Source organism: Haliaeetus leucocephalus, unplaced genomic scaffold (assembly GCF_000737465.1).
Source record: "Haliaeetus leucocephalus isolate CR32 unplaced genomic scaffold, Haliaeetus_leucocephalus-4.0 Scaffold295, whole genome shotgun sequence".
Classification (NCBI taxonomy): Eukaryota; Metazoa; Chordata; class Aves; order Accipitriformes; family Accipitridae; genus Haliaeetus; species Haliaeetus leucocephalus.
In genome coordinates this window covers 7,485,652-7,508,953 of record NW_010972731.1, presented here as the reverse complement: position 1 = coordinate 7,508,953, position 23,302 = coordinate 7,485,652, and the positions used below count along the sequence as shown (strand labels likewise).

At 56.1% G+C, this 23,302-nt stretch overlaps 2 protein-coding genes across 5 annotated transcripts in view; one reads left to right on the top strand and one right to left on the bottom strand.

Annotated features, from left to right (window-relative positions):
* The window catches only part of SLC5A10 (solute carrier family 5 (sodium/sugar cotransporter), member 10), a 41,215-nt gene that overhangs the window by 8,092 nt on the left and 9,821 nt on the right, over nt 1-23,302 (bottom strand). For 2 of the 4 annotated variants that reach the window (XM_010570395.1, XM_010570397.1), the window contains exons 7-9: nt 22,184-22,264; nt 18,285-18,490; nt 15,839-15,974 (exon numbers count right to left, since the gene is read on the bottom strand). In XM_010570395.1, coding sequence (XP_010568697.1) covers nt 15,839-15,974; nt 18,285-18,490; nt 22,184-22,264 — 423 coding nt within the window. Of the gene's footprint in view, nt 1-921; nt 930-15,838; nt 15,975-18,284; nt 18,491-22,183; nt 22,265-23,302 lie in introns of all 4 variants that reach the window. The other 2 variants (XM_010570394.1, XM_010570396.1) reach the window with 2 other exon arrangements.
* On the top strand, nt 613-18,179 carry FAM83G (family with sequence similarity 83, member G). The gene is made up of 5 exons (XM_010570393.1): nt 613-1,107; nt 7,844-8,011; nt 11,719-11,843; nt 12,661-14,107; nt 17,760-18,179. The coding sequence occupies exons 1-5, from the start codon at nt 613-615 to the stop codon at nt 18,177-18,179; spliced, it is 2,655 nt and encodes an 884-aa protein (XP_010568695.1).

Sequence of the window (23,302 nt, the reverse complement as noted above, 5' to 3'; positions counted from 1 at the left end):
GGCCCCAGCACTGTGCGCTGGCAGGAGCCCGAAATAATCGACCTGCCAGCCAGGGCGATGCACAAGAGGCTGACGGAGACGGTTGCTGCCGTGAAACCCACCGGCTGACCCAGTTCTCCAGGAACGATAACGACGGACGGCATCTGGGTTGAGAAATCCTGCTTTTCTCCGTCCTTTATTAAGCCAATTCTTTGTTCATTTGTTTTCCACTTCTTATTTTATCCGGTATTATCGTTGTCTTGAAAGAGCGGAGGATGAGAACAGCGTGGAGCCGGAGGTAGAGGACCTTCCCGGTGGTGCACAGCCCCGTCGCACAGCCCCGGCTGTGGGAAGCTCCAGGTTTTCCTTGCCTGGAGCCCTCTCGCTGCACGGAGCCAGGAGCAAGCGAGAAACTCAATCCTCCTCCCCGGTGCAGAAGAGCTCCAGCGTGGCAGGAGCCGGCGGAGCAGGGAGCGGCAGGTTTCCCCATCTGTGCATTGAGCCAGGAAGGACGAAGCAAAGCGAATTGTGTAAAGACTGGGGAATAATTAATTCCTTATTTATTGTTGATATCTGGTGCTCACTGGGGGTACAGAGCTCCCTTCGGAGAGCGTACCGGCGCGCGCGGTCACCATGGCTTTCTCCCAGGTGCAGTGCCTGGACGACAGCCATGTAAACTGGAGGTCCAGCGAGTCCAAGCCCGAGTTCTTCTACAGCGAGGAGCAACGCCTGGCCCTGGAGGCACTGGCCTCCCGCGGCCCCGACGCCTTCTATGAGGTCCTGAAGAAGGAGAACATCAGGGACTTCCTCTCCGAGCTGGAGCTAAAGAAGATCCTGGACACGCTGGAGACATACGACCCCGGCTCCGAGTACATCCCACGCCACGGCAGCAGCGCGGGGGAGAGCGAAGGCGATCGCAACAGCCAAGGGGATGATCAAGACGTGGCCCCCTCCCTGGAGTACTGGCCCCAGAGGTCGGACCGCTCCATCCCCCAGCTGGACCTCGGCTGGCCCGAGACCATCGCCTACCGCGGGGTCACCCGTGCCACCGTCTACATGCAGCCACCCATCGAAGGGCAAGCGCACATCAAGGAGGTGGTGCGGAAGATGATCTGCCAGGCTCAGAAGGTGAGGTGTGCCGCGGGGACGGGGCAGGATTTGCCCCAGGCTGTTCCGCCGAGGACAGATCCGAAAGTCCTGCTCAGCCAGGCAATCCCTGTCCTGCAGGGAGGTCTGCCCAAGCAAAGGCAGCGGGGTCAAGTGTTTGGGGTTTTTCCATGTTCAGTCAGTGTAATCAATATTTGGGGATCAGATTTCGCTGATCAGAAGATGCTCTTAGCCTGGTCCAGCACTCCTTGGGAGCAATGCGACCCTTCCCATCATCCGTACGACAGCATCATTAATCCCAGGGTCCCTACAGGGCTGCAGGTAAAACCACCGGGGAGAAAAATGGGTTAAGCTGCTTCCCAGCTGCGAGCCCATGGTCCCAGGCACCCACGATCATTATTCCCAGAGCCCTGTGTGACTGCATGTGGCAACACGCAGGAACCAGAGGAGCCAAACTCAGCCCTGCGGCAAAGCAGCCAAAGCCGCCGGTCTGGCACTGACATATACGAGGGTCAAGTTTGGCCCGAGATTGCTGCGGTGCTCCCAGCTGGCCTTATCCTGGCTTTAAGAGGAAAACAATGAGCTGGTGTGCAGGAGAAGGCTGGGGAGATGCCGAGGGGATTTGGGTTGAAGCTTGTCCTCCCTGTGGCATCAAACCAAGGAGCAGGGAGTTGGGGTGCATGAGCGATGGTGTCAGGCTGGTGTCACGGGCAGGAGGACCAGGGAAGGAGGGAGATGATGGCATGCGTTGAAGGCCAGCGGTGGTGGGCAGAAGTTGGTGGTATTGCCCAGTGACCAAGTCCCCGCTGGGAAGTGTGGAAGAGGTCAGTACCTGCTAGTTTTGCAGTGCTTTGAAGCCCTTCGAGCTCTGTGCATCCGCTCCCTTGAGAAATCCAGCTCCAAGGAACATCCCAACCCTGGGGATGCTCCAGCAGGAAAATGGGGAGACCCTGCCAGGGTGGCTATGGAGCAGGGGGAGACAGGCTAGGATGTGTCGGGTCCACCCAGCTCCAGAGACCCCCGTGCTGGGGCCAGGGACGGTGCTGGGGTTCACAGATCCTGGCAGGAGAGAGGGAAGCCTGGTGGCACGCAGCCGTCAGAGCTTCTCCAGGACCAGGGGGCCGGGGGTCTGAGCACGAAAAGCCCCGGCTCAGGCAGGAAAACCGATTTCCTGATGCATCCGAGGCAGCCGGTTCACAGGGACAGCTGATGCAGGGGATCAGGGATGCTCCGCTGTGGACAGGAGCCACCTCTGGCCATTGTCACCTTGGGGTGCTGGGGCAGGACTTTCCCCAGCAGCAAAAGTTGAGGTGACCTGTCCTTACCTGTGACATTTTCCCCACCAAAGGACTTTGCAGTGAGGACAAAGGGAAGAGAGGGTTGAAGTCCCATGGGATGGAGGATGGGAGAACTCCCCCGCTACAAGTAATGCCTCATCTTCGGGTCTTTCCAGCTGCATCTGACCCGGGCTTGGAGCTCCTGCCTGGCTTAGCTTACTCACCGCTTCCCGCCTGCCCCCACATAAACGGCATCTCCTGAGTCATCCTACCACCCTCCTCTGGCTCAGCAGAGCCAGGCGGTTGAGTCAGGCAGCTGCCAGGCCCTCCTGCCTGCACCATCCCCACCTCTCCTTGGAGCCTCTCCAAGCCGCAGGGACATGGCCACGGTCAACGCTGCCGTGCTTGTCACCGGTACCTTGATGCCCCCCATGAGCAAGGCTGGGCTCTGCCTCTTTGTCCAGGTGGTCCCCACCAGTGGGATGAGATGTGGGTGACACCACTGGTGACATGCAGGAGCCTGCTTGGAGCTTATGGCACCCCAGGAAAAGTAGAGATGGGTGCGTGCTTCAAACCTGCAGTCTTCAGGGTCTGGGGATGGCAGGAGTTATGGGGTCTGACAAGTGGGGTTCTTCCAGAGGTCTCCCACCCTGTATACGAGGATCGCAGTTACTGCAGCTGGACCCAGATGACCGCTGGCGTGGGCGCTCCTAAGCGTGGGGACGCTGGGCTAGACCACCCTCCTCTGCACCCGGAGATTTCAGCCAAGGCTTAAGGTCTTCACAGCAGCTCGGAGGTGAAAGGGTTTGGCTGACGAAGCCGAGAGCGGACAGAGGGATGGTCCGGCTGCCACCCCATCAGATGTCACGTAGGCTGGCCACGTGCCCTGTCCTTCCTGCGGTGTCCCTTGGGCCACCCTGTGGAGATCCCTGCCGAATTGTCCCAGCCCACCGGGCAGCGGCAGTGCTCTTCATCCACCTGCGAAGGAGCACAGGCTTGGGAGAGCTTCAGTACTGCATCCCAGAGGATGAACCATGCTCCCGCCGCTGTCAGAGACACTCGGTCTGAAACGCTCTCAGATGCCGAACACCAAACACCTCCACGCAGGTCGCTGTCTCATGGCCAGAAGAGCAAAGTTCACCTGACAGACAGCCTGGCTGAGGAAAGTTCAGAGCCCACGTGAGCACTGCTGACACTGGGGAGGCTCACGGCGGCTCAGAGCTGGGGCGAAGAAGCCAAGAGCTGAGATGTGAGGCCCCTTTGATGGTGCAGATGAACCTATTTGCTTGCAGGAACGAGGCCAAACGCTGCTGAGTTCAGAGCCTCTGCTTTGCAGAGAGGCAAATGCAGGCGAGCCGGAGCAGGGGATGCAAATGATCCCCTCCTCTTTCTGGGAATAAAGAGGAGAGAAGAGATGCAGGATCCTGTCGCCACGTCCCTGCTCTCCCAGTAAATCCCCATCTTTGTGGCAACAAATGGAGGTGGTCAGCGACATCGTGCACCACTGGATTTCACCCTGGAGACCTTCACCAGGTCCAGCTGTGGCACGGCCATCTCTCCCTCGATGTGGATCCCCACAGGCTGCAAAGCTCACAGGATGGGTAGGGAGGAAGATCTCCCTCCTCTCTTCTTCCCTAGATTTTAGCTCTATCTGACCAGAAACTACAGCAGGCTGAAAACACTGACCTTGGCCAAAAACCACCAGAGACAGCAGTGAGTCTGAGCTCCTCTCTGCACTTGAGGTTCCAGGTTGGGGTTGTGGTGATAGAATTACCCTGAGCAACTTCCAGCAAAGGTTGGGAGGCCCTATTAATTACTGTTTACAAAACCTTCTGCCATTCCTGGATGAAAGGGTCGACAGGGGAGAGCAATTATTAATGTTACTTGTCCCACTTCTCCCTCATCCCAACACGCTTCCTCTAATTGTGCCTTGGTGCCTGCCTAATTTATTAAATGCCCACGTGGTATGCCCCAAAAGTCATTATCTGATGATTCAGAGTGAGCTAATAAAGAGCTGTAATTTCCTCTATAAAACATGATCCTGCAGTTTGTGCGCTCATCAAAGCTGTTCAGAAGAATTCCAACATCATTTGCCCAGTGTCCAAGGGGATGCCATGCTCACCACTCCTCGGGGTGTTGGGACCCAGCACCTGTACATCTGCTGCATCCAATGGATCTTGGCAGCTCTGGGACACTGGGAAGAAAACCGTCACCCACTTGGGCGCTGGGAGCATCTGGCTGTAGATTTGGGGCTGCTCTTCTCCACACCCTCCAGATGAATGGCAAAGGGATGGCAAAGCTTCCTGGGATGACGCAGCGGCAAAGGGGCTTTGGGAAGAAGTGCGGCTCTCCTGCTGCCAGGGACCTTCCCAGCACGGAGCATGCAGGGCACTGAGCGCTGCCCTGGTAGAGGTGATGGGGACAAGGGTGCCAACTCGCTCCCTGTGGCAGGATGGCACGGTTTGCTCCAGACACTCCTATTCCTTGGGCTGGGAAGCAAATACCACACAGGATTTCACTTCTCTGGAGCAGACAGACCTCCATTCTTTGCAGATTAAACCCGGTACCTGGGTTTGGCATAGACCTAACCGGTCCCAGCCGAGGTTTGAGTGTGGGCAGCCCAGCAGCAGACTTTGCCCCTGTGGTCCCTGGACAGTCACCACATTGGGAGCACTGCCAGCGCCATTCTCACTCTCCTGGCCCATTTTGTGCCAGGGCAGCATGTTGGTACGCTGGCATGAGATACCGGTGACAAACCGAGGCCAAGCCTGTCCTGCAGGCAAGACGCGGCAGGGAGGGAAGCAGAAGCGCTGAGCAGCGACAGGATGCACCAGCCGAGCAGGAGGAATCGGGTTGAAAATGTGGGCAAGTGGGTGAGACCTGGGCTGCCTCACTACTACCTGAGCCAGCCACCCTGGGCAACTGCCTGCAGAGCACTGCCTGCTCGCCATCCCCACGCAAGCAGTGTTTGGGATGGGGGACGTCACCGTGCCCTGCCCACGTCCCTGCAAAGCACCTTCCCATCTTCAGAGTCATAGCCGCGAGCCAAGGCCTTGGGAATCCCAGGACCACAGTGGGAAAATACCCTTTTCATCCCAAAATGAAGGCCAATACTATTCTCATCCCCAGTTTATAAGCCCTCAACTTCCCCCGAAGAAAATGCAGCACACAGGCAAAGTGACATGACCATGGCTGCAGGGAGCATCGGTGTCAGAGATGGGAGAAAAGCATCTGCCACCAAACCCACCTCCTCGACCCGGGGAGACGCCATCCCAGCTCAGGTGCCCCTCACCCAGGACTCGCAGCAGACAGCACAGCTCCTCCCCGATTACTTGCTGTAAATGGAAAAGCCAAGCCCTAAGCTTTAAGAGTAGCTTTGAACCTGTCCCACTTTACATCATTGGCAAGACAAGCGCAGCCCTCACTGGGCAACCTATGCAAAGCGGTCACCTCGTTTTCTGCCTCAGTTTCCCCACCAGGACAAGGAGGACGTGCAAAACACACGAGCAGGTGCACAAGGGAGTGAGGATTTATCCTTTCATGGCAAAACCTGTTGAGAGGCTGTGGGGTGAGGATAAAAGGGAATTCAGTTAAAATCGAGTGGCAGAGCTGTAAAGTCGCCTCTCGCTCAGCTTACTGGCACCTCCCAAAATGCTTGTGTGTGGCTGGGCTTAGGGAGGTCGGGGCAGCATCAGAGACAGTGCGGGCTGGGACTCCCCACGCAGCTTCGCTCCTCACCCCATCGCCTGCAGAAAAGGAAGGGAAGAGCCAGCAGTGTCATAATGCACGATCCTCTTCCTAATTAGACATCTCCACCTCCTGTGACACAAAACTAATTAAAAGGCAGCTTGGTGCTTTGAGAGCCCCAGACTGGACGTGCCTGAGTGTGCAAGCTCCCAGCACCACCCTGATCCCTTCCCTCCTGCGGGAGGAGGATCCCAGGGTCTCCCTGTGTCACCCCACAGCGTGCACGTTCCCATGCTGGTGTCCCCCCCAGCTCGGCCACACGCCGTGTCCAGCGGAGCCCTCCTGGAATGGCGAAGGGCTGAGAGCACCCATCTCCTGCTGACCCAGGGCACCTTCCAGGAACAGCCCCAGAGATGGGGGCACCGATGGATTTCCAAGCATGGGACGATGACAATGCCGGTGCCCAGATGACAAGCCGCTTTCCTGCATGGCTGTTGCCACCCTGTGCGGGATGAGGGGAGGCAGACACGGCTGTGGGACTGCGCTACCCATTTGCTACCCCAGGGATTGCATCAGGAGGCTCAGCTGGGCTGTAGGAACCACTGCTGCATCATGGGCAATGCAATCTCCAGGAAAGCAAAATCCACAGGCGTGGAGTGAACTTTGGTGCTTAAGGCAGCCATCCCAGCAAAAATCCCAGCGCGGCTGGACGCGGCACAGATATGTATTCCTATCACACACGGGACTTGCCCCAGCAGCAAACACCCTGGGTAAAAAAGGCAGCTCCGGCTTGCAAAGAACGGTGACGTTGCCATGTGCCAAACCTTACTGTCGCCAAACCGTACTGTCACTGCACAGGGTGCTGGCACCATTGTCCCGGCTCCGCTCCGCTTTCGTACAGCCTGGGAGAAAGGAGGGATGCTGCGCAGCAGGAGCAACACCCCGAGCACCCAGCAGGCTCCCAGCCACGCAAGGGCTGGGCAGCGAGACCAAAAGGGACGTCAGCAGCCCTGATAACAGAACAACCGCCTGCCCCTGGTGCTCTGGCCTCACAGCAGAGAGCTAACCTTGAACCCAACCCCATCGCTGCCAGCAGCAGCCTGGGCTTGGAACAGCAGCCGGTTGCAGGCACTGGGAGCTGCAAACTCCTGGCTGCTTTTAAGCAACCTCGTCAGCTTGCACCCAGACCTGTTTTTTAAAAGGTATTAAAAGTTATTTCAGCCCCTGAATACACCTCAGGAGTATCCAGATACTTTCTACCAAGCTTAGAGTCACTTTTAGCTATTTTTTATATGGTTTCTATCAGCACAGGCATGCATGATAACCCCAGAGACAGCAACCACCCCATGCAACGTGCCCTCGGACAGAGCGACACGTTATTGCTTTGCAGGTTTCTGGTGCTCCCCACAATGGGGCCACAGGCAGTGCCGATAGCAAAGGAACACCAAACTTCTCAACCCAAAACTGGACTCTGAAACTTGTGGAGCTTGTGAAAGGCAATAAAGTTAGATACACCCTCAGAAATCAATTTTTCACAAGCATATTATGCTACAGGCCACCACTGGAGACCAAACCTCCCATAGTGACAGCAGAGGAATGGGACTGGGGATTCCTCCTTTCCACCCTCAGGCTGGCTGGAGCCAAGGGGGGAGCCTGGGCTCCCCCCACACCAAATCCCAACCTCCTAGAGAGAGAGCACGTTGCTTTGGCTCTCACAAAACAATCACTGGCTATATCTTGGGGCTGTCACACAGCCATGCTACCCAGACTCTTCTCTCTTCTCCCCTCTCCAGGTCATCGCAGTGGTCATGGACATGTTCACCGACGTAGACATCTTCAAGGACCTCCTGGATGCAGGCTTCAAGAGGAAAGTGGGAGTCTACATCATTTTGGATGAGACCAACGTGAAGCACTTCCTTCAGATGTGCGAGCGAGCGCAGATGCACGCCGGACACTTGAAGGTAAGGATGGCCCGAAAGGGCTGGGGCTGGGTAACCTCCTCCGATGCAGGGAGATAATCAGAGTTATCAGCCCTGCTCCCTCCTGTCTTGGGGGGGATCATAACCCCCAAACTTTGGGCAGTGCTAGCTGGGTTTAGTCCATGTGTCCTGTAGCCAAATCTGAAGGTGATGCCCAAATCCAGGAGCAGCAGGATGGAGGGGAATGGATGAGAGATGGGGACGTGGATTTCCACCCAGCAAAGCTAGATGCAGAAAGCCCGGGGGGCTGCTGGTACCCAGCCGATGCTGGCTTTGGGGCAGTGGGGTGTTCAGGGAGCTGCAGCCCCACAAGGGTGGGCATGACTCGAGCAGGGCACCGTAAAGCCCGGGGCAAACCTACGTGCTCAGTTTGTCCTGGTGAACAAGCCGGCAAGAGAGAAGGCGCGAGAGGCAGACGCCCTGCCGGGGCCGGATCCACGCTGTCACCAGCCCCATGCCTGCTCCTGCCCCAGGGGCAGGACCGGCAGGAGCAGCTGCCGGCCGGTTCTCTTTGCTTTCGGGCTTTCCCTCAAGTCAAAGGCTGGAATTAAAAAACTCGATTTTCCCCTTTTCTGGAGCCTCCGCCCCAGCACGGAGCTGGGAGCGAAGCAGGGAGGCACCCCCGCTGCCTGCGGCGGCCCTGGCAGCTGCCAAGGATGCCCTCACCACTCTCACCCGCACCGGGCAGCACACCAGTGGCACCGATTTGCCCGCACACGCCGTGTTCAGCCGGCCCCGGAGGTGCTGGCGGCTGCACGTGACATCGCTCCTGCGCACGAATCCTGTTTGAAAAAAAGGGAAGAATAAAGCAGCACGGGCGATGCCTGGCAACAGGGGGATTCGGTCCCCAGCCCAAAGTGCCCCAAAGCCTTCACACATCCCTGTGCGTGCAGGGGGTACAGAGAAAATCACCTGGCACGGTGTTTGTGCAAAAAGCAGAGGAAGACGAAGGGGCAGAGGAGAGGGCAGGGAGTTATAGCAGCCTCAGCAGCAGCGGGAGCGGGGACCCTCGCTCCAGCCGCAGGACAGAGTCCCAGGCTCTTGGCTGGGCACAACGTTTCCCATCGCCAACATCAGATGCAAACACGCCGGAGCAGCCCAGCGGTTTCACTTCGGGGCTTGCAGACACCCCTCTCCTGGCTGTTCTTCACCCGCCGGCTGCGAGCGGCTCGGCCTCGCCTGTTGCTTGGCAGAAAAGCGATTTTTCTGCACCTGACGTCACCCAGCCCCGCGCGCTGGCTGCCAAATGGCTGGCGGGAAGGCCCATGCCTGGGCAAGCTCGCCAAATTTGCTTACGGTGAGGGCGAACCCCCTCCCCAGCTGGGCAGGATCACGTAGGAGCCACGACACCTTCACGCCAGGATGGAGCGGGACTGGGATACAGGGAGTGGGGGGAACTCGGGGACCCCCAGCCCGGGAAGCCAAAAGCACTAGCCGGCCGAGCCTCATGCCTTCCCCAGCTGCCGAGCCTGCCGGCCCTGCTTAATTGCTGCTCACAACAATTAAAGCAGACTCAGCTGAGCTTTACCCGCATCCAAACTCCCTGGAGAGTCTGGTATCCTGCAGATTGCTGCTGCTCCGAGACCAGAAAAGCCAGAGGTGACGCACGCTGGTGTTTTAATGTATTAGCAGCCCGGTGGCAGGACTGGAAAAGCAGGAGAACATCTGCAGAGCTCGGCAAATGTCTAGAAGTTGGGATTTGCCACATATTACAGCCAATTTGCTGGCATGGGATGCAGCAGGGCAGGAGGCTGTGAGGAAACTAGGGCAGTGTCTGGAAGCTGCTTCGTAAGCCAGGAGATGCTAACAAAACATACATCGTTATCTGGGTGCCTTCTGCGCTTCACAATTAGCAAGCTGGCTTGGGCAAGGCGGTCGCTTCGTTGAGCAACGGCGAGTGCTTGGGGAGTGATTCACCCCGTCCCAGGCTCGGCAGCCGGCCATCGCGCTGGGCGCTCGCTCGCTGCGCGCTCGTCTTGGGAGAGATTAAATAAACAGATCTTACTTAACAGCAGCGATACGCCGGGAGCGAGGAGGAAGGGAAAGGTAAACTGGCACCTGGCTTCTGGGGAGCTTTGTTCCCCTGGGTGTTACCTGAGAAAAACCCACGGCTGCTTTGTGCCTTTGTGCAAAAGTTTGGCTCTGAGCGGGAGAGATTGATGCCCTGGGAGACCTGCGAGCCCAGGATGCCCAGGCTGGTGATGGGCAGAGGGCTCAGCCTTGGGTGCAAGTGTTACCCAGCAGCCGGCTACTGTGCAATCCAGGCAATACCGCTCTCTCAGCAGCCCCGTGTGTAGGGATAACATAGGACAGGTGTGGGAATTGCCACTCCAACCTGCTTGCCAGCCAGCCCCCAGCACCCCCACACCCCACCCCGGACACTGGGGTGCTCAGCATCAGTTTCCCTCCAGCCACACCAGGGAAAAATGTGAGCGCTAGAAAAAAAATCAAATGCACCAAAAAAAAAAAAAACCAACCCCAAACTTCTCCACTCAGTGTGTAAAACTTCCCTGGAAATCCAGTCAGGAAAGTCTTTACTTTTGCATCATGCTAAAACCAGTGTTGAATCACCGCCCCTGCTGCCAGGCACAAGGGAGCAGACCAGGGGTACCCAAGTTCGGCTTGTACCTGGGCTTAGGGCTGTGCCAGGTCATGGTCTACAGGGAGAGAGCAGAGCCCAGGGAAGCAGATAAGGAAGGCTGGAGGTGGGGAAGACAAAGACTTTTGGTGCTTTTTTTTTTTAAAAAAAAAAAAAAAAAAAACACCACAAAAAACAACCAAGGAGGGCATGACCTAGTGATGACACAGTGCCTTTAGCAATGGCATTACCAACATCCCAGCAGGAACAGGAGGAATGCAGGTGCTTTCATAAGAAAATATTTTCTCCCCACCCAAGGGAGACCATTTACAGTGAAAGATGCTATCTGCTCAGCTGCAAAAATATGCTGGTGCTCTCCACAGAGATACACGGAGACACGAGTCAGACTGAAGTTAAAAACCATTTTCTCAGAGCCAGGGCTGCCCCTCTGTGCCCAGGCTCCCTGGGGGGAGGACACCCCGCTCCCCAGCCACCTCCGCAAGGACCTGCATGTCCTTTTTGGCCCACGTCTCCAAGTTTCGTTTCCTGGGGGTGAAAAGATGTTGCCCCACCATCTTTTCTTTTCCCCACCTACCCCTAAAAACCGGGCTAGATGCTCAGATTTAGGAGCATAGCAAGGGGGGAGCCTGGTGGAGGACAAGCCCACTGCCATCGGGTCCGCGTGCGGTGTCCTAGGGTCACCACCTCTCCCTAAAACCCCTCGTACATCTCCCGCTGCAGTGGAGGTGAAAAATCACCTCTCCCCTGGTGGCATTTGCATAGATCGCAGGAGATGGAAAGCATTTGGTAGCACTGTCCCACACTGCTCACCCACAGATGCAGGCAGCATCGAGTTCAAGAGGTAGAAAACACTGTCCAACACACGGGCAAAGCAGGAAATTCTTGAGTCGGTTGTTTGCTGCGTGGCCTCGGGCAAGTTATTTTATCTTCCCATCGCTGTGGTCACCTCTAAGCTGGCCATGAAGAGTGTTTCCCAGTCCTCGGAGGGGCCATGGAGCATCCACAGGGGCATCAATGGAGGGGTGAACAATGCTCTGAAGACCAGCCCTTTGCTTCTGCTCCCTCTCATGCCTCTGCCTTTGCTTTGCAGAACCTGCGAGTCCGGAGCACGGGGGGGACAGAGTTTTTCACACGCTCGGCCACCAAGTTCAAAGGGGCTTTGGCCCAGAAGTTCATGTTCGTGGATGGGGACCGGGCCATGTGTGGATCCTACAGGTAATCAGCGGTGTCTCCTCTTGCCCTCTCCATGGAGGTGTTGGTCAAAGGACCGATGTGGACCCACGTGGTCCAAGTCCTGGTCCCTGGCGCAGCATGGCCCCAGGACCCCATCCCAGACTTGCTCCCCTCCTCCTAAACTGGGAGATGAATTTGCAAGGCCAGCCTGAGATTTGGAGTGGGACCTAAGAGGTCCTCACCACCCACAGCCAGGTCTAGGACACCCCTCCTTCCCGGAGGTGGTGGGACACAAGTGCTTCTGCCAATGGATGTGACGAGCACAAGGAAGGACAAAAGCACCAAACCGCAGCCAGCCCTAGCTCTCATGTTGACCTCAGCTTTTCCAGTTAAACATTTCCTACCCAAAGTATTCTCCAATTTGTCCAAGTGAAAACTTAGTTTGGTACAAATAGATCAGTCTCAGTAAGCTTTTCAGCAATAAAAGACAAGTTTCATAAACATGGAACTGAAACCTTTCCTACTTTCTGGCCACAACAAAAACCACATTCATTTATGAGTCGCTTTTCTTAACTAACCCAAACTGAGAAAGGCAAAGTAGCCAACACTAAAGGGAAAAACTAACTGGCCCACAGCAAATGTCTTTTATTTTTACTTCAAGTTCCAGTGTGCTCAAGACTTCAATCCTTCATTCTAATTTGGGATGAGAGCTATTTCTTCCATCTCATTATTATTAATGTTTACAGTGAGATCATGTCCCTGCTAGCACCATCAATCCCCCAGGGAAAGCCAGGGTTTGGGAGAGGCGTGTTATTTACCAGCGAGTGCTCAGAGAATTTCCACTGTGTTTCTGTTCCAGCTTCACCTGGTCTGCTGCAAGGACAGACCGAAACGTCATCACGGTCCTCTCGGGCCAAGTGGTGGAGGCGTTCGACAAGCAGTTCCAGGAGCTCTATCTCATGTCCAAGGGGGTGAGCCTCAAGTCCATCTCCATGGGTGAAGAGCCTGAACCCGAGCCCGTAACACTGCCCTCTGTCGTGCCGGTGACCCCCGCCAACGCTGTGGTGAAGAAGCTGATAAACCCTAAATACGCCCTGGTGAAGGCCAAGAGTGCTGACCAGATCAGCAAGACTTCATCCGAGAACCAGGACAAAAACCAGAAGACAGACAACAAAGGCAAAGCCCTGCCCGAGGGCCAGGCGGGTGACAGGCACGGCGATGTGGCGGACCTCTCCCTGCTCATCCACCCCGGCCTCCTGAATCTGGAGAAAGCCAACATGTTTGACTATCTGCCCACTTGGGTCGAGCCTGACCCCGAGCCTGGGAGCGAAGTCTTGGGCTACATCAACATTATTGACCCCAAGATAAAGAACGTGAAGCTCTCGCAGATGAACCGCATCAAAGTCTGCGACGTCTCCCAGGCCAGCGCCCAGCACCGGCAGATGCTGAAGACCAGGGAGATGGAGGCCAAGAAAAACTCAGACAGAGAGCCACTTCTGGTGTCCCCTTGCCAAAGACAGACCCCACAGACCCCCATGGAAGCTCCTGCAGCCCCTGCTACCAGCCCCATCGAAGGTGCTAGCTGGACAACGAAGCAAGCAGGAACGTTTGCTGCTTCACCATTGGGCCACCGCTTGAAGCCACCGGAGGAGACACTGGAGGACGTCAAGCCCCCGGTTCCAAAGCCAAGGACCATCCCTGTTGGCGTCCTGATGACCAAAGTCATTACACCCTGCGACAGCGGCACTGCCCCGGAGGGTGACACACAGCCACTGCTGGCCGACCACGTGGGTGTAAAGCAGGAACCGGAGGAGAACCCCAACAGAGCTTCAATGGAGACCTGCCATCTCCAGCCAGACCGGCTGGTGGCAGGACCACAGGAGGACAAAGGGCCTCCCTGTGCCCACAATGGGCTGGGAGAAGAGGAGGAGGAGGAGGAAGAGGAGTACATCACTCTCAGTGACCAGGAGAGCTACTCCAGCAGCTCTGCTGACCACAGCTACCGCCGCTCCAACGCCTCCTCCATCTCAGACGAGTACTTGGAGGTGAGGGATCGCTACGGGCCGCTCCGGCGAACCAACTCGGACGTCACCCACAATGGGGAGATCCTTCCCATGCAGAGGAAGCTCAGTGACCCTCACATCAGCCGGGGAACCTTCCTCAGCCCCCTGGGGAGCCTCCCATCCCTCAAGCATGTCCGTGTGGAGGACATGATGAAGAGAAGGAGCAACGCCGTGGAGATTAGATGCGTGCTGCCCCGCACTATCCTGGATGGCAACAGCTCCTACCCCAGCAGCGCCACGCAGGTAGGACTTTTTACTATAACCTTCCCTATTTTTCTCCACCCTACAAAGGTTGCAAACCTGGAGGTGACCCAGCCAGCTCAGCCAAGGCGTGGTGTCATCCCTAGCTTTGGTGTCGCGTCCTAGATGCTGAGATCAGACTTCCCATAGGGGAGAATAACGCCCTACACGCGGCGATGGTAGGAGTCACCCAAGAGGTGCTCTTGGTCAGGGAGGTGGTGGCCATGCCACAGCTCTTGGTGTCTGAGAGTGCAATAGGAACGGCTCGTAAAGGGGAGGTTTTCAGGAATTAAAGGTTATCCCATGGCATCAGGCTGTGGGACAGAGCCCAGCAGCTCCAGGCACAGCCGTACGGAGCTGTACGGACTCCGTCTCACAGCCCATCAGCAGTGGCATCGTGCCCAGCCAGGGACAGACTGTGCGTGCAGGCGTGTCCTTCTCAGGCTTGTTTTCTAGCTCCTTGCAAAGGTGATTAGCATCAAAGTAAAAGCATTCGGACACATAATTAGGCAGAGCAAGACAGCAGAGAAACAGGGACAGCAACCTCTGTGGGCGAGCATTGCAGTCAGCAGCTTCGTGGCTGATCCACGAGTGATGCCAGACCTTGTCACCACACCAGGACGCATGACAGCACCCTGCTGCAAGACCACAGGGTGCACACCAGCATCCCCGCTGCTGGAGCATGGGGTGCACACCAGCATCCCCACCACGACAGGAGCATCACCCCATCCAGGCAGGGGGATCACAGGGTCAATCTCCTATTTCCAGCCAGGCGCTGCAGCCTCTTGCACCACTACAAAACATTTTGGTTCCTCAAGGCTCCCAACCCCCTGTTTTTGAGGCATTCAAACCCCCAGTGCTAAATCAGCAGCTAAAATCACTGAAGCCACCTGAGGTTATCCCAGCCAAGCATCTAATCTGTATTTACAGGGAATTAAATTTACTAGCCCAGAGTCCACTTGCTTCTCCCTTCCCAGCCAGTGGCACAGAGCTCAGAGCAGGGTTTTAACCTCACACATCAACTATCCCCTTGCACCCTGCAGAGCCAAGCAGGGCAAGGAGCACCAAGCCCTTTGATGCTCCGTGACCCAGGTCCCGGGTGCCACCTTGCTCAGAGTGGCCGGGTACGTTAGTGTTCCTGCAATAACTTGTTCCGGCCCTTTGATGAAAGGCAGATAATTAACACACCACCAGGGTTAGGAAAGCCAGCGCTCAGCTGATGGAAATGTGCAGAGAATAATTTCTCCCATGCGTAAAAATAATAAACCAAAGCAGTCCTCAATTAACTCTCTAGAAACCTCAAATCCAACAAGAATCGCCATCAACACCCACCAAATATTTTTATTCCGGGTCCACATTTCTTATGTGTTGGCCCATAGCTGAGTGTAGCCCAAAACGCAGGTGGAGACTCACTTGGGGCAAACATCATGTTTTCCATCACATTGAGAACACAGCAGCCAAGTTATCCCTGGAGCATTGCCTTGCCTAAATTCATGCAACCCTGTTCACACCCGGCTGCACGGTTAATAGAGTACAGTAGCGTTGGCTGATGCACGGCAGGTACAAGGAGTGCACCGGGCACACTCAGGTCCTCTCCTGACCCTCTCCCTCCTGCAGAGCCCCCAGGTCTGTGCAGAGCAGGGGTTTCCAGATAAGCCCGTCTCCCATTCATCACTCAGTGACAGGCAAAATACCCACCCTGCCAGCTCTGCACTGACATGGCGAGGCCCTTACCTGGGTACAGGACCCTGCTGATCATCCCCGGCATGATGATAACGAACAAGGGTAACATCTTCAGGTAGCTGGCCAAGATGGAGCCGGCCTTGGCGTGACTCAGGCTCTTAGCAGAGAGCGACCGCTGAACGATGACCTGTGGGAGAGCCAGGCAGGACAGCTGAGCAGCCACCAATGCCTCCTATTCCACATCAGCCTCCTCCTTGCCAAACTGCATCCCAAGCATCTCCAAACGCTGGAGCCACTGGGCATCAGGCCCAAATGCAGTGAAGATGTGTACCCAACCCACGGGCTGGGTTTCTCTCCAGACCAGCAACGGGTCGGTGTTACGCCATAGCACCACAAAAGCCCAGTGCGACCACAGCAGCACATCCTCCTGCCAGTATTAACCATTCCCCACCACCATCCTCTTCCCTCTCGCTCCTTCTTTTCCACCTCCTCCCCAAAAAGTGCCCACAATGAAATGGACACTGAGTCCAGCCTCTTCCTACCACAACTCCACCACCCACACTGCTCAAACCATCACACCTCAAAACTCTGGCCAAGCCATGTCCATCCATGATACAGCCAGCCCTTGGGCTTTGAGGCAAGCTCTCTTAAACAGGCAACTCCATAGGAAATGCTGACTTTAAAAGAGCTCAGACTCTCCCAGAAGACTTACAGAGAAGTGCTCGGTACCCACCAGGATTCAGCCACTCCTGAGCAAGCACTGGCTCATGCCACTGGTGCCGGTTCCTGGGGTGGGATGCTCGGGGAAGCCGTGGTTTAACTTCTGCCCGAGAGCCAGAGCATGTCAGGACCCTCAGGACCCACCACCCAGCTCAGGCACCATGTGCACCACATCAGGCACGTGATGACCTCGCAGGGAGAGGAGCTAAATCACCCTTAGTCCTTCTCACCCAAAGACATCTCAGACCCTAACACTGATTTTAAGCAATCTAGTTAAATCAATCTATCATTACCTAAGCTAAACTGCTTTAATGCAGCCCTCCTGGTCAAAGCGGGAGGTGTCTACTCAAGGACCAGAGAGACCATTGGGACATTGGGACTAAATGACTGAACACCGAGCTGATGCCAACAGCACGGTGAAGATGGTCGTGCCAGCGGCACGGCGGGGGTCACGGCAGAGGCAGGGCAGTTCGGTGCAGCCGGCTCTGCAGCCTCCCAGCCCCGGCTCATCCTGCCGTCAGCACCTGCGCTCGCTAGATCCAATCTCACCCGGGTAACGTCTGCACAGGGTGCAATCACACCTCCAGATTGCTGCGCAGACACGCCCGGAGAGGAAGATAAATATCTGGTGACCACAGCCATGCGTTAAGGCCTTACTCAGTCCAGAATTAAGATTAATGGTGCTCAGACCCGATCCAAACGTGTCTCTCAACCCAGCTAATCAGAGCCACCCCCGCAGTGGTGTTGCAGCTCACTGTTGTCTCCTGATCCCACCTCCTCTCCCAACCTTCCATCCTTTCATCTAATCTCGGTAGCCACCTAATCCCACAGGCTGGGTCTGGATGACTGAATGCTCTCTGGGCCTGAAACGAGCGCTTAGATGATTAAGATGGGCGTTCAGGCTGCTGCTGGAGAGAAGGTGTTGAGATGCCGCTGGCGTCCTTGGTCCTGGATCTCCAGGCAGCGGGGACTTGGCTCAGGACAGCCTCCGGGCTGCTGAGCTGCTGCGATGTGCAGGACAGTGCGTTGCCAGAGCAAGAAATCAGAGGAGCAGCAATAGTTAAGACTTGAGGCAGTTTTGAGCTGCCGCCGGTCTCAGAAGAATTTGGGCAAGGGAGTACACCAAGTGGCAGAGGGATTTGTCCATGAGGACCAAGTCCATGGCACAGGTGTGGGAAGGTGTGTCCTTGCAGGGGGACAGCATCCTTAAAACAGCAGCAGCTCATCTCTTTCTCTGCTTTTTAACAAACAGGGGACGCACATCTACCGCTACCGACCTAGGAACCCCGCAGGCAGAGAACAAGGCAAGGAGGTCTCCTGCTCCCCAACACAAGAGAAACCCTCTGGGGCCACCAAATACAGAGGGGATGGAGCCGAACCCAAAAAGACCATTGCAGGCAGCCAGCCCTACTGGCAGAGCAAAGCCTTCAGCCCCAGCAAGCCCACGCAGCCTGGCCACCTTTCACCAAGCAACACCAGAGCATCAAGCAAACGCTTAACCTCCTTGCCCGAAAGCCAGAAGACAACCGAGGAGATGAGGACACCCCTTGGCATCCCGCTCTCCAAACTGTCCCAGTCCAAGCACCTCAAGAACAGGGTTGCGGGAGCCCCGGGTGCTTCTATTGACTCCAAAAAGAAGCCCCCTGAGACCACCAGCCAGAAGGACCACTAGGTGCTGATGCAGGTGGACTTCCAGGGCGAGAGCAGTAGTAGAGTGTGCCTGGACTTCAGGCAACACCATGTTACATGGGGCAGGGGGATTCTTGTTTACATTTACCTGGTCGGTGCACCAGTACCACGTGGCCATGATAGACAGCCCGAAAGTCATCCCGGTCCAGGGCAGATCTCCAGAGACTGGGTCTCGGAAGAGGTGCATTGCATCGGCTCTGGGCAGGTGGCAGGTAGTGTTGGGAACAATCTTGGATGGCACGGCTTTTAAATAGGCCTCTTCCAGGTTGGGGTAACCTCCGATCTCATTAAAAGCTGGAAAGCATCATTGGAGGAGGCTGGTTAGTCGAGCAAAACCCAGTGGCCCATGAGATCAGCTGGCAAAACGCTTGCCAACTCATTAACTCAGAAGCGCTGCCCAGAGAGGAAGGGCTCGTTTGTGATCTATCATGTTTTCTTCTAGTTATTTAAGAGACTTCTATCAGCATTTTGCACAGCAGGTCCCATTACAGTCTGCCCTCCCTTCAGAGGGTGACCTGTGTCCTGGGACAAAGGCTCCTCAAGGGACCCACCTCTTTTGACCTTGTACTGTAAAAGCAACCTGTTTATTAAAGCTCCCCAGTCCCAGAGCAGGGGAAACTCACCTAGGACTATTAAAATGAAAGATTAGGTAGCCTTTGACTTGATATACTACAGTTCAAGGTGCCTTGGCACAAGTGTCCAGCCAAAAGTTTTCTACCCCTCTGAGCATTTCCTTAGCAGCCCCCATGCGGCTCCACCCCCAAACCTCCAGCAACCAGTGAAAAAAAAAAAAACAAACAAAAAAAACCAAAAACCCAAACAAAAACAAACAAAAAAGACCTTCACTGCATTTTTCCTAGGAAATGGGATCCAAGGTCTGGGTCTTAGCCTGAGCCCTGCTGAGGAGCACATGCCACGAACAAGCCCTAGCAAGCGAGCCTCTGAACCCTTGGCAGCTGCCTCGGTGCTCCTCCTGCCCATACCGCAGCCGCCAGCCCCCAGCAGCAGCTGCCAACCAGCCCGGGGCTCTGCCCTGGCCCCCCACTTCTTCCCTGCTCCTGGGGGGGCACGGGCTGAACGCTCCTTGCAGCTCCCCTCGTACCTCCAAGCAAGAAAATTTTGGAGCCAGAGGCATTGTTTTTCAAAGGAGGGAGGGATGGGAGGCACCCGCCCCGCTCCCCCCCCATGAGCCACGGCCACCCACGCGGCAGCCGTGGAGGAGATAAGGAGAGAGGTGCATTGGCACTTCCATACCCACGGCAGCTGCTGATGCTTGGGAGAAGAGAGGAGGCTCCAGAGCCTCCGCGGGTCTCATGGAGGGGAGACTCAAAGCAAGACTTCCGAGCATCCCTGGGTGGCTTTTCCCCAGTGTGGTCCAGCATCCTGCATCCCTTCTGCCCCCGTCCATGAGCTGCGGTCCGGACCCTCAGCTTGGCCCCCTCCATCATAGCAGCATGGGGTGAGAACGTGCTCCTCAGGAGCTGCCATCCTGCAGGACAGTGTCCACCAGTGCTGCTGTCTTTAGACCAAGAGCAAAGCCCTCAGGCGTTGGGTGCTGGACACTGGGATTGCCATCAAGTGCCAGCTTAAGCAAATCCCAATTTCCAAAACACCCATCCTGCTCTGTTCCCTCCTGCCCGAGGACAGCCCTTTCCCTGCACCCCTGCCATTTCCATCACCGACCTGCAGCCCTGTCCCCATCCCAGGGCATCCCCCTGACCTGAGGCTTTTGGGGAGTTTGCAAAGGGGCATCACCCACCTTGCCCCCCCTGCCGTTTGCAAACCGGCCCCCGTATTTCACGGAGAGTCAGCATTTGTAAGCTTGTCCTGCCCTTGTGCAAGCAGCCCTGGCCCCCCTCCAGCGCTTGGTTTATCCAGGCACCGGCTACTCCCAAGCTTTGCATGGGTGTTGGGCACCAACAAAGGCTCTCCAGAGGCAGAGGGCGAGTGCTGAAAGCAGAGATTCGGGCCCGGGGGTGTGGGCCTGCTCCCTTCCCAAAGGTGTTCACCGGCAAGTCACGACACCTACGCCTGCTGAGACAGAAGAGCGGAGCAAAAACCTCAGGGCAGCCAGAGCTCAGCCTGCAGATGCCAGGCTGCAGCCTGCGGGCTCCAGCAGGATTAACATCCCTGCGGTGAATGCCAAGTAGGGTGCAGGATGGCACAGTCCCTGTTATCCACGATGCCAGAGACTAGCAGAGCCACCACCAGCACCACCACTCACTGAAATAGCCACCGAGCTCTCTGTTAAGCAAAGTGATTTGTCTACAACCCCTCGGTCTTGCACCCACTTGTTACGTGACTCTGCCCAGCATCACACCCAAGAAGATTTGCACAACCCTTCTGCTCTCCCTCGGGAGATGCAACCTTGGAGCCAAGCAATATGGTTTTTTGTCCCTTCAGCAGCAGCAGGGGAGACAATGGTCCAGGTAGAGCGGACCCGGAGTGATCGCAGCTTAGCAGATGAGCATTAACATCACTGCTGCAGCTGTCACAGTCTGAAGATACAAACAAGGTCAAACATGGAGAGTATTCTTTATTAGATGAGCTTGACAAGAGCTGGAGAAAACCCAGCACCCTTGAGGCATACCAGCCTCCAGGTCCTGAGGTCTCCCAAGACCTGAGGAAAAAAAATTGTGTGACCAGCAGCTTGTCTTTTCGCTCCCCTGGATCAGTCCCTCTCCCAAGCACCCTCACCTCCCTGCACACACCATGCCATGCTTGCAGGTTGGCAAAGCCAAAAAAAGCTGGGCTCTGCAGTCTCCGGAGGGGATTTTCCAGACCTTGCCTACCTGCCCTCCTACTCTGGCTCTGAGTTGCTGCACCCAGCCAAGCCTACCAGACACAAGCCTCAGAGAGCCCCATGGCCAACTACAGCTTCAGACAACGATCAGCAACGTCCAAGCACCTCGTCTAACGCAAAGGCTGCCGCCGCCGCTCAGATCTGCTTGGACAGGCAACGTGCTCCTCCGCCCGGCGCAGCTCCTTGCTTCTGCTGGGTTAGTTAGTATTATTGTCACTTCTCCAGGAAGTATCTGTCCTTTCATTTGGTGTTTGTAAATATATCTTGCTGCGTACAGGGCTCGCCCAGAAGCGAGCTCTGCTTTTGCACAGGGGAGCAGCCGCGGGACCGGGCTGCCTGCAGGTTTGGAGCTGCTCCCACCTCCACAGCAGAGCTCCTGTGCGACACTGGGTCAAAGACTTTCCTACCTGCCTGCCTAAGCAGACTTCTCCAGGAGATGGTGGAAATCATCTCAGGAGTGCCTCTGGAAATCGTCCTCTGTAGTTAAACGCCTGCCTTTGAAGCTGGGACCTGACTTTTTGCCTCCTACTCCTCAGAGCCAAGAGCCCCGATGGCAGAACAAGGCTGATGAAAGCTCCCAGCCTTGCAAGGGTACTCTGCGGTTAAATGTACGGAGACACAACAGTGCTGAGTGTTCAGAAAGGACTGGTGATAAACCCTGCTCACTCCAGCCAGGAGGAAGGCACGGCACTGTGCTCTGCATCCCCAGGCAAACCCCTGCAGCGGTGCCTCGTACCGGCACCACCTTCTGCCATGCATGTCCCCTTCTTCTGTCTGAAGACCCCACTGCAATGCTGCTGCAAGTTTCCCGGAGCAAAACTGGAAACGCTGCTTTGCCATCAAATGCTTGATCAGTCTCTCAGCATGCATGGACTAGAGGCAAACATGCAGAGCAGCGATGACCACGGGAGGGTCACCAGTGCTGGGGACAGCCCCACGTGGGAGACCAGGGGGATGCTTCATGGCATCTTCACCCAGAGGAAAGATGCCATGTAGTAGTAGGGGAAGCAGAGGGGACATGGGGGGACCACAGACTTTCTTTAGGTGATTGCTATGGGCCAAAGTCCTGCTGGGCATCTTGGCCACCGAATTGCTCAGACTGTCTTCTTATTTATTTCCAAGACCGCCAGAGTGGGGAGAGAAGGTCCCCCTGAAAGGAGGATCTGTGCTGTCCCAGCTCTTACCTTTCACCGCTAGCACGATGGCTCCGAGGACCATGATGAGCGTCTGCAGCGCATCGGTGTAGATGACGGCCGCCAACCCCCCTGCACGAGAGCGATGCACAGTGTCGGGAGCGCTGCCAGCTTCAGGCTCAGCTCGGTCACGGAGTCCCAATAAAGCTGCCCGCGCTCACGGGGACATGCCTGTTACCTGCCTTGTCCTGCTGACGCTGCCGTGATGGGGGGCTGCAAGTGGGAGCGTGAAGGTGGAACAGCTCCTCGGTGGGTCTGGTGTCGAGGGGCGACAGCACCCCACGCAGATGGGGTGGGGGGAGCAGCTGATAGCCGAGGGGGCTGCAATCTCACCTGGGGCATGGAAGGGGAGCCGAGGGATGGCAGGAGGGGAGGGATGCAGCCCCACATCCCTATGGAGTTGGGAGGATGCCGGCCAGCCCCAGCCCTGGCTCTTTGGATGCTCTAGCAAGCTGATGGCATTCAGGATGTTGATCTCATCATTCATCCCACCTCTCCCTAACATCGTACTGGCTCTCCCCTTCATACATCCCTCAGCTCTCCTCCCAACCCTACAGTTTTATTTTTCCAGCACCTGATGCTTAGCGGGGTCCCCCTTGGCCATCCAGCCAGCAGCATTTCTCCCTTTCCATCCCAAGCTCTCCCTCCGGACCTGTTGCAAACCCAGGACCTGCTTACCTAGCCAGAAAACAATTACTCAGCACACACAAAAAAAAGTATTAAAAAGTAGCGGAGCTAGAGAAAATGGGTCAAAAATTGAACCAGTTTCAACCCCAGTCACTTAGTCACATCCCAGGAATTCAGGGCTGCACCCTCCCCAGCCATGACTGGGATTCGGAGAGATGTTCTCAGGATCAGGGTGATGCAATGATCACACCCTCTGCCTGAGCTCACGCTGAAATGCCTTACTTCACAACAAGCCTTGTGGGCAGGGAAAAAACTGAGATGGGATTTGCTTAAAACCAAAGCCTTGCAAAATCCACCATGTTTCGGATATACTTAAACAGTTTCCCGTTTTGATGGCTGGGACAAGATAGTGAGGGAGAATTTACTGCCGGGTGTCTCCACTGGCACTACCAGGGAAAGGAACGTCCCAGCCAAAATAATAAC

Bases quoted from the DNA above. Each gene is read 5' to 3' on its own strand.
- FAM83G (XM_010570393.1), top strand. From the start codon at position 613: ATGGCTTTCTCCCAGGTGCAGTGCCTGGACGACAGCCATGTAAACTGG. The intron at 11,844-12,660 runs GTAATCAGCGGT...TTTCTGTTCCAG, and splicing joins GCCATGTGTGGATCCTACAG to CTTCACCTGGTCTGCTGCAA. The intron at 14,108-17,759 runs GTAGGACTTTTT...TTTAACAAACAG, and splicing joins ACCCCAGCAGCGCCACGCAG to GGGACGCACATCTACCGCTA.